This window comes from Perna viridis, chromosome 1, assembly GCF_037379345.1.
Source record: "Perna viridis isolate PV_CMFRI_1.1 ecotype Kerala chromosome 1, ASM3737934v1, whole genome shotgun sequence".
NCBI classification, from domain to species: domain Eukaryota; kingdom Metazoa; phylum Mollusca; class Bivalvia; order Mytilida; family Mytilidae; genus Perna; species Perna viridis.
This window is the reverse complement of record NC_142445.1, coordinates 37,268,860-37,279,930: the sequence shown is the minus strand read 5'-3', so window position 1 is coordinate 37,279,930 and position 11,071 is coordinate 37,268,860. Positions and strand designations below refer to the sequence as shown.

The 11,071-nt window shown below is 30.5% G+C and overlaps 1 protein-coding gene across 1 annotated transcript in view; it reads right to left on the bottom strand.

Annotated features, from left to right (window-relative positions):
- Nucleotides 1–1,652: 1,652 nt before the first annotated feature.
- Nucleotides 1,653–11,071, bottom strand: part of LOC148628597 (VWFA and cache domain-containing protein 1-like) — a 42,282-nt gene continuing 32,863 nt past the window's right edge. The window contains exons 23-29 of the mRNA XM_088590783.1: nt 10,851–10,916; nt 10,133–10,219; nt 9,838–9,953; nt 9,229–9,345; nt 8,752–8,894; nt 8,298–8,525; nt 1,653–7,928 (exon numbers count right to left, since the gene is read on the bottom strand). Of these exons, the coding sequence (XP_088446909.1) occupies nt 7,519–7,928; nt 8,298–8,525; nt 8,752–8,894; nt 9,229–9,345; nt 9,838–9,953; nt 10,133–10,219; nt 10,851–10,916 (1,167 nt within the window). The 3' untranslated portion in view covers nt 1,653–7,518. The remainder of the gene's footprint in view (nt 7,929–8,297; nt 8,526–8,751; nt 8,895–9,228; nt 9,346–9,837; nt 9,954–10,132; nt 10,220–10,850; nt 10,917–11,071) is intronic.

The following is an 11,071-nucleotide window of genomic DNA, read 5'->3' as shown; positions in this document are numbered from 1 at the left end:
TGATATATTCACTGAAATTTTATCTTTTAAAAATCCGCAATATCTGATTAACGACACTTCATTTATAGCAAAAGTAATCAACTGAATCAAGATTCGAACGGCACAGCAAATATCACAATAGTTGTAGGTCATTATTTCTTAATGGCAGGATAGTAAGATACAATAGATATTTGACTTAATGGACCCCTTCTACTTTGTCCATTTGTGGACTTACACGGGTGACTACATGGTTTTCTGTAACTGTCTGTCATCACCCCATATACTCCATAAAAACCACAAGCTGTTAACTAAATGTACTATATATGAATCTATAAGATCAAAAAGTTCAGAGGAAATGCGTTTATAATGCTACGTGTGTATTATATTCAAAATGCATTAAAAGTTCAAAAGTCGAATACATGTAAATTCAACAACAGTTATCATAATGTCGGGATATGATCAAATAATCATATACCAAGAATGAAGGGATCTGACCAAGAATGGGCTTAATGACCCCAATGATTTGTTCATTCACAAGTTTGAGTACAACGGAGGGGCGGACAAAAGGTATATACCCTTTACAAAATTACAGGCGGTTCGGAAGAGGGGGAGGGGAAGCCATGGGAGTTGCGTTGAAATTTTAAGTCGCGACTCAGCTTAACCGTTTTAACAGCCTACATATCTCGTTACAAAGACTTACTTAACTCGTAGTAATAGGGTTGGAGTCTGCTAAGTCGTTGTAACGAAGTCCTAGTAATGCATTAAAAAATCCACCTGGCACTAACCGACCTCCTTAGACAATTAAAGAAGACATTTATGCAAAAATGCCAAATTTTATTAAAAAAAAAAATATCCATTTCATATCACAAAGGCATCCTTTCTCAAAGTTGAATGTTGATTTTTGATTCATTGCAATGGTTTATGAGAAATAAATTGCATAGAAAGCATCGAAATTCATTGGCAAAGGGAAGTAACTCTTTCATTTTGCGCAAAATTTGGTTGCTTTCTTAAACTTTAAAATCATTTTCTGAACCGTCTATTGTCGATTTAATTTTTTTTTACTATTTGACATACATATAATATAAATATTACATTGGAACAAAAAAATCGTGGGATAAAATTTACCATGTCCCATCTATATCATAGAAACTGCTACATCGACAGTCACTTAAGCTCAGTTGACCAAAGGGATAAAGGCATAGAATATAAAGGTACTGGGTAATGTATTTGCAGCTGGAAACACACAATGCAATGATTTTTTTCCAATTTAACACCTAGTATAATCTATCACTTTTTTATCCGTACCGAAATTGTTTTTATCACTTTCTATTAAAGGAGACAACTTTTGTTAAATGCTGATTTGAATTTGTACCATTTTATCCAGGATTTGTTTGTGATTCTATTATGTGGGCACCTCCATACTTAAGTCTGAGAATATACTTTCAGACAATCTGTCTCAACCCTCAAATACCTCCATTGGATAGTAGAGTATTCTGAAATACAATGGCATAAGTGCTTCAGTCTTTATTTTGACCTTCTGAAAAATGAAAACTAAAAACTAGATATATCCAAATCAAGGCAAATGTGGACACGCACACAGATAAACAGGCAGACAGGGAGACATGCATTTGCACAATAATTTCTAAATTTATAATGAGTAAATAAATACACAATTTTAGCTTTTTAAATATTTATTTAATAATTTTAAGGACAATGCATTCTTAAGATTGCTATGAACCAAGAAGGCCTTTAAAATATTTCTTATGAATTTATGTAAAGTTTACAATAACAGATATAGGCCTACAAAATACCTTGTAGAGCTGAAAAAAAAACAATAAAGAAATCCCTACTTATGTTTCATCTGATTTATCTCACATTTGCAAATCATCTTCTCTTCCTTAAGGTACCTCAAACTTTTGATTTCATTATACATGTAATTTTCTCTTACAGAAATTTTGTAATCATGCTAATAATATTTTTTCTCTTTTAATCTCAACAACAAAAGCTTATTCTTAGGATCATAAATAAATATTGAAAGCTTTGCCTTTTTCTTTTAATTTAACTGAATTTGAAAATTCATTGTATCAACACTAATAAAAACATCTGTTGCAAATGAGAGAAAACTACAAATTACACAAAAAGGAATTTTTAAAGCAAGATAAAACTTAAGTTGTATACATGTAAAATAAAATTCTATACTTCATTTTTTTTTCTCATTTATAAAATCTTGGATATAAAAAAACAAAATATTTTGACAACTGGAAATATTTTTGTCATTCTATGACTAAAAAAAAAACACAAGTTTAGGAGATTTTATCTTGCACTAATGATTGCGTTAGTTCATTATATTTCTAACTTCTATTTATAATAAACATTGATTTATTGGAACTAACCCCCATTCTCACTGAAGCCTGAAAGGGTAAATAAAGATATCAGTTGCCTGTTTTTTTATTATTATGTAACAAGTATTTGCTTGTAAACTTGGGAAATTAAGTTTGAGAATACATTATAGGCTCTAGGAAAGTCATTAAGAATTTTCATGTGTGACTAAAAAATATTAGCTTATTCCTCATAATAAGTCCAGGCATTCTTGTGAATTCTTGTGCTCAAATAAAAAAATTAGTACATAAATATCAAAGTACACTTAGGGCTATTTTAACCCTCTATGAGTTTTAATTTTAAACATGGTAATATAATTACTCTCATCTTACCCTTAAAATAACAGGCCAAAACCCAACTTAAATGTACTTTGACTTTTATTACATCAAGATAACCTGTGTTATCTCGTATTTTCTGCTTTATGAATAAAAATACCACCACTATTGCATGAAAGATACTTTCTCAAAAAATGTCATAAGTACGAGACAATAATTTTCAGTGGCCTTAACATATATTTGCCATTTCATAAATATGGCTCTAAATGATTTTATATACATATGTACAACAACATTTTATGTTGGCTAAGATGAAGTCAAAGTACTAACAAAAAAAATATGCAACAACAAAACAACAAAAATTACTACAAAAAATCATAGTAACACTGTCTAAAATAACAGTGATGCAAAAAAAATGGACAATAATTAGGTTTTTGGAATATAATATGTGTAATATGTGATCAAAGTAAGAGACCAGCCCATTGATTCATAAAAGCAAATTGTCTTTAACTTCTGACCCATTTTAAGGCCTCACAAAGTAATAACCTGGTTCTCAGAACCACATATTTCTTCTGAAGATGCTTTATTACAAATAATACATATAGCCATATAAACTAAAAACAAAATATACACATCTCTTATCAATATTGCTGTCTATAAGCAGCCTCATTACTTTTTGGGACAAAAAAAAACAGTAAAAAGAAATGCCTCCATGTTTTAATGTCTTTTTTCATGGAAATTGGCCAAAAAACCAAGAAACTAACTTTGAAGTCTTTATAAAAGAACAACACAAGGTATTTACGTCAAATTCCCAATACAAATCGCTGTATCTAATCACAGAGGTTTAATTCTATCATAACCAATCAAATACAGATATGTATATAAATGTATAAAGCACACCACCAGTTTAATATGGTCAGAAGTTATAGACAAAGCACTTTAAAAATCATTCATTCAACATTTAAATTCATATTTAGTATAAGGTATAAATCTGAATCACACTGAACAGTGTTGTTTACTTCAATTTTGAAAAATCTTTCAACAGAAGAAAATTGAAAGTAATTGTTTCTTAATGAATCAGACAGTACAATTTAATAATTGCAAACAAGATATTTTATCTCAAAAAATTTTATGGAGTATGCCCTGAGGAAAAGTGAAGAGTTGCAAGCTCTTAAATATCAACTCTTGAACAAATATCTATGTTACCAGAAGAAAACCAGTAAAATTGAAAAAGAGATGACATAAAAACACAGAAAATTGTCTGAAGTAATTTTAAAATACTCAAGTTCTAGTGTGTATATGCATGACATGCTTAACTCAACAACTACTACAGAGATTAGTTTAGTTCAGATTTTCAACCAATGGTTATTAAAAAATTTAAACCAACAAAACAAATCAGGATTTTCTAAGGAAATTTTCTATACCATAATTTTCATTAGTAGAAACCTGTGAACAGGTCTAGTTTCACCATAATTTTTAAATTTCCTTTTAAAATTAAAGTTTTAGTTCCAAAAGATACAATTTGTAACACACTGAATCAACCGAATAACTCCATTCAATTGAGATGCTGTCCATGTGAAAAATCAGGCAAATCCTATGATATGGGTGGCCCAGGGTAAACTACCCCACTGAATTTTTTGTTCCAATGTAATTGGATACCATATGTATGTCAAATACTATAAAATTTGCTTTAAGTCATTAACAGATGGCTCATAAAATGATTTTTTAAGTTCCTTAACATAGCAAAGAAATTTTGCTTAAATTAAGAGGTTATCTCCCTTCCTTCAATGAATTTCCATGCTTTCTATGTAATTTATTTCTATCTAATTGATAAAGTTAATCAAAAAACACCTATCAACTTTGAGGAAGGATGCATTTGTGTTATGAAATGTGTAAACAATTTTTGAAAACAAAATTGTCATGAACCACCCACTGCCTGGTTTTTGCATGGACTCCCTTTTAACAAGTTTTGCTCCAATAGATCTGTTGAATAAATTTGAGTATAAATAGAAGTTACAACCAAATCAACTGGTTGCTCTCATTGTAATTTTGAGGTAGTTAAAATACATTTACATTCAAATTGCAGCAAAAAATTTACATAATTTACATGAAATTGCAATTCATACTTTTGTCTGATTATTTTAAAAATTAACATAAACCTTTCCTGAAAAATTGCCATTTTTATTCAAGTATGAATTGTTCAATTTATGAAACTAGTACATCTTAAGCATGAAAGGCTTACACTAGCAACTAGTGACTCTGAAAGTACCACAAAGCTACTGCTTATGAAATATGAGTTTACAATTCTTATATATCTTGGTGATCAGAATTTTAAGATTCATCTGTTAATTAAACTGTCTTGTAAAGTATTATTCATATTTTAGAGTTTCAGAAAATAGACAAACTTTCTGAACCAGACAGGCATATTTCAATGAAGAAAGACTACAAATTCATCACAATTTCTACTGCAAATTGATATCAAAGGAAAAATATATAGCAAAGTTAATAAAAATTATTTCAAGACCTTGTGTATTATATTGGTCTTATAATCAGATGAAGGAAAGCAATACAAGCAAAGAACAATCAAATCTAATTAAAGTTTTGTTTGTTGGGGTTTAACGTCCGAGCAGCAATATTTCAGCTATATTCAGACGTCTAAATTTAGACCTACAATGGTTCCATTCAGTCACAGCATGTAGTAACTGAATGGAACAATTGAAAGGTCTAATTTTAATTAGACTGAGGACAATCATGATTTAAATTTATGTAAACCATTATCGCTTTTTTCTCCTTTAATCTAATTTTCAAGATGTTTTTGACAGACAGCTATTGTTCTTGAATAGAAATCTTCATGGGTAGCAGGTATGCTTAAGTCTAAATAATGACATTTTTCTATCAAAAAAACTTCACAGGCCAAGTATTGGGACCAGATTGACAGAGTCTTGCTATAATTCTTAGTTCTATAGGCAAACATGCTTAGTAAATAATAAAAAAAAATCAATTTTGATATCACTTAAAAAGTCGTAAGAAAAATACAAAATTTCACAAAAAATTTATACATTCCAATGATTATGTAGAATAAAACAAACATTGAAAATTCAAAAATAAATTACAACAGTACTTGTATGTAAAAACTGTAATTAAAAAAAAAGTGAGATGGCACAGGGTTTAAAATTTTTAAAAAATACAGATAATATGATTTGTTCTTCAGCAAAGGCAAAGTAAAGCAATGGAAAAAAGGTAGAGTAAAAAGAAAATAAATAATGTCATAGTAACATCAAGTTTCTACATTTTTTAATCATTCTATATTGGAAGACATAAGATGAAAAAAAATTCTAGGATAAGAAAATATACATTATGTTCTAAACACAGTAAAACCTGTCTAAACCAAACCCTGAATAAACCAAAAACCTGTTGAAACCAAACACTTGAAGTCCCTTCATACTATTTAGATGTTTTTTTGAAGTTTTTGAACAAAGTGGTTTGGTTCATACAGGTTTCACTATAACAAGATTTCAATGGAACTTAGTGTTAACCTATAATTTGTATGGAACTGACCTTTGATTAAAAGCAAGAATTTATCATCCATTATTACATTAATAATGCAGCACAGATCTTAAACAGAGGCGACAAAAAATCACTGAATAACATCAGTTATGTCTTCACATTTAGAGCGAGTAAAATAGTTGTGTGCATCAGGGAATAGAGTTGGTCTTTCCAGGAAAAGTGAACTTCCTTCAGTAGTTACATGGACAAAGATAGATAATTGAAAAAGAGAATTGAACTTTCTATTTAACTTAGATTTAAATACCAATAAAATGATAGAAACTTTACATATCATTTTTAATTGTCCAGTTATTAACTTCCTAAAAAATTTCATCAGGTAATGGTAATTCCATCAAGGTAAAAACAAATCTATTCCCTGAAATTAACTACTTCATTTGTGTAACTATTCCTCATCTAATAATTCTAGAAGTCTGTATCTCCTTCCGTTTTCATTATCGTTTTAATTACCTCTTGGTACATGCAGTGTACAGGTTTCAATTTAAATTTACCTCCTACTTAAGCAAAATGCAAATGCACCAAATCTGCAACATCAAAATTAGTTTCTCCTTCACAGATATCACATAAAAACTGGCCATCCAGGCAATTCTTTAAATATAATGGTAAAGGAATACAAAATTAAAATAAAATTCTATTTCTCTACATATATATGATGATAAAATGTTTTGCATAAGTTTTTCAATGTAAAAAAAATTGCTATATTTTGAGTTCATGTACATTAAAAATGACCAGCAGTTTATTAACAAAGCAAGCATCATAGCACTAACATATACATGTAATTTGTACAAATAAATATAACAGAATCCATCTTCCTGAGATCCATAACCAACATTTTTGTTGAGTGGATTGCTGATCAAAAGAATGCATTCCTTCCATTGCAGATTTCTTATTATAAAGTTCTCCCAGTTGATTTCAATAGTTTAAAACAATCTTTTCTTTGGATTTAATACTTGACAGTTACTATTGTACAGAGGTGTTCCATTTCCTGAACAATAACATTTCTGTTACCTTTGATAATTATCAATACAAAATTTGTCAAACAGATTTATCTGCATTGTTTCAAATTCTCTTTATTGGGAGACTTCTTAAGAAGTGGAAGCTCTCTTTACCTTTTACATAACCATAATAAAACAAAAAACAAAAAAAACAACATCTTGAGTATTTAATGCTGAAGAACTTAAATGTTTTCTGTTGCTGAAACACCCTTCTTCCTTCCAAAACATAACAGACACATGATTCTATGACCAGCTTCTTCACCCAAATCAACAAGAACAACATGGTCCTGGGTTTGTACGCCACAAAGCTACCCGTCAACAAGTATTCAATGGGTATCAACCATGTGAACTTGAACATTTGCTATAACATTGTGAACATCAGGTAGCACAGTTTGTTGAGGTATAACTGTCTGTTCAGGTATTGGTTGATAACAATTGGTTAATTTAGTTTGGGGAGGAGTCGGACTTCGGCTCCGCCTACTACTACTTGATGAAGGAGGAGGTGGCAATGCATGAGACTTTGTTATTGCATATGAAACAGGTTTGTACCTGTCTTTTGAAATAAAAGGTTCTGAACATGGCATGCTTGCATGTTCACTGTCCTCGTGTGGTGTCATGGTGCTATATCCATGATCACTGTCCCCACCCCCTGTTGGCCGTCGATAGGATGTACTCATCCTATACGGAGACACGCTCGCTGGATTTTCAAATGTTGCTAGCAGAAAATTGGTATGACCTGAAAAACAAAAGAACTGATTATTTATCATTGTCTCTTTAATGTAAATCAACAGTTAAACAAAACCATAAAAAAATTTTCCATAAAATAAGACAGCAATACCCAGCATTATAAATAAATTAATCAATTTCTCTAAATTAATATTTCATTTTGGAAACATTTCTACAGGTATTTTGAATACAGGTATCCAATTGTTCTTTCCGTATCACACACAAAGAATATTAAGCACAACCAAAATTTTGTCTCTCTACCTTGTAGAAAGGATGTACACCAATAAAAGAAACTAAGAGAAAAAAGGATTAACTAGAACCTTAGACACTGTACTATACAGAAGCAATTATACCCCCATTTACTTTCACTAAACCTCACCTGTGCCAGGGTCATCTATGGGCTCTATATCATCAGTATCATAGAAGTTAGATGTACGATTAGGATTCTCCTGTAAGTTAGCTATGTATTGATGAGAATTTCGATGAATATGATGGCGGTAGCAGTACACGCCCATCGCCAATACCAGGAAACAGCCCATTATACCTCCCGCCACAGGACCAACAGGTGTTGATTTAGTGTTGGCCTGCTCTGAGTTCTGTGCCAAAACTGTTAAAAAGAAAAACTATTACATGTTTCCACTAAAACTACGATATCACAAATAGAAATAACTTTTTCAATTTTTCCTTCATTTTTACTTATAAAATGGGATGGTTGGAGTCCTTCACTCAATTATTTTCCTACTTTAAATGTTTTAGATATCTTCTACTTTAAATATTTTAGATATCTTCTAGACAGACTTTTCAATTTATGTATGATAAAAAAATGGACCTACCTCTAACTTCATCTCCATATGGAGTATGAGCTTCCTCTATTCCACCAAAACAGACTCTCTGATCAGCACAGTATGGTGTTGATATGGGGGTCATATCTTTGTGAACTTGACACCACTGACATCCCATTACACTGATACATCCACTAAAATATAAAATCAACATTTACTTAATTATCTATTTTCACCACAATAACAGTCAAAATAGACTAATTTTACATTCTGGAAAGGTTTAATCAACTGCCATAAGATAAATGAAATTGCTATGGAGCAAATGGAACAGAAATAATAATTTTAATTTTTTTTTAAAGAAATTTAGAACAAGACATTGATGTCTTTCATGTTCTGAGACATATTTTAAACCAATCTTAACTGTAAATTATATTCCTGTAAATTCAAGGTAAATGGTGAATGTACAATTTGTCTTTTCAAAGTGTAACATGGACTCGATTCATTTCATTATTAGAATATTATACTTACAGTTTAGATTTCCTGCCTTCACAGACACGTTTTCTACATGGCTTTTTATTCTCAGTTAACATAGGATCTAATCTGACAAGTCTTTCTTTCTCTGGTTCTTTTTCACAACTTGGATTCCTAATAACATAACAATTAAACATTAAATCTTTATACAGTTTCTATAAACAGAATTTTGTTTCAATGATACTGAATATTTGAAGAAAAAAAACTCCTTCTAAAATGACATCAAAGATATAATTTGCAAAGCTGCTAGCTAGTAATATCACAAAACACAAACCCTGAAATCCTTACATCAACCCTTAAATTTACTTTTTTGCTACCACACATCATAAATCAAGAGTAGGGAATACTAGCCTGACTACTTTTTGTACCAGTATGAAACTAGAAACATATAAGCAGAACTGAAGAAAATTTAGAAAAATGAAAGTACCTATGTAGGAAAAAAGTGTCGTTCAGTGTAAGGTGATTACATTTTCAATAAAGTTAAAATCCTGTGTATGTGTTAGTTGAAGTCATTGATCTAATGGTATGATAAACAACAAATCTCATCTTTATAATTATTTCATTACTATTTATGTTCCTATAAGTATTCTAAGACCAACAACTTACACATTTTCCTCCTCCAGTAAGCCTCCTGTACAGAAATCCACCTCTAACTGACATTCACATGGACACTCACATACTGTCTGTTCCATCTGTTTACAGTTTAGACATAATCTGTCAGACTGAAAGAGAAAATTCATGGTCAGACACTACTCTGTCAGACAGAAAAACGAAAATTCATGGTCAAATTTGAGAAAAATTGGGAAATTTCCTATACATCAGTCATAAACTGGTACATTTCTTAACCATTTCTAAGAAAGCCTATTTAAACCACATGTGTTTCAAAAACAAGTTTACTTACCATACTACAGGGACAGAAAGCAGTGGCCGTATCACAAGTATGGTTAACTATTCCTAGGAATGCATTAGTGTATGGTATGTGTACAATCTGTAAAATAATGAAGAAATGACAGCTGATAAATCTTGTATTAATTGGATCAAAACAATGTACTAAGGCCAAGTTAAAATAATTTTTTTGGATTTTCAGACCCTCCCTTTTCTCTTTCAAGGTTTTCACATTAACCATATCAATAATATAAGAAAAAAAATCCCTTCTAATTTTTCTGGCTATGAACTGTGTAGAAATTCTGAGACCACTAAAAATGACAAAAAAAATGCCTCTCCCTTATTAATTACAATGAAAAAATGCCGGAGATTTAAAATTAACTTTGAATGCACTTATATAGTGTAGTTGCTGCATTGATTTTGTACCCTATATATATGCATAAAACCCTATAGCGAGAAATTTCACAAGGTTCTTTGCAAGGTTTTGGGGTATCACAAAAATAAAAGCTCACAAAATTTAAGTCCAGATATTTAATATGTAATTTTCATTCTTCTAAATCTGAAGACGCAAAAAATAAAGACTGCAAAAATTTAATACTCCTCCTCACAGATAAAACCAAGAAATTTGGCACCGGTAAAAAATGCCCACTACACTGTATACTATTGTAATTTGAGTGAGTGAATGAATGTTATAATTTCAAAGACATGATTATTTGTATCTCAATATTACATACCTGGTATCTAGAGCAATGTTCACCATGTACTAAGTTAGTCAGCACACCCGTTAAACTTGTGTTAAACTGAAATCAAATATAATGATATTCTAAATGTATAAATAATTGTTAGACATCTTATAATGTAAATTCTACTTTTAAATGAATTGTGAAAAATATCAACAAAAGAACTGAACTTTACGAGGACAACTGTTTCATTCTAATGCATGTGATATTATAAT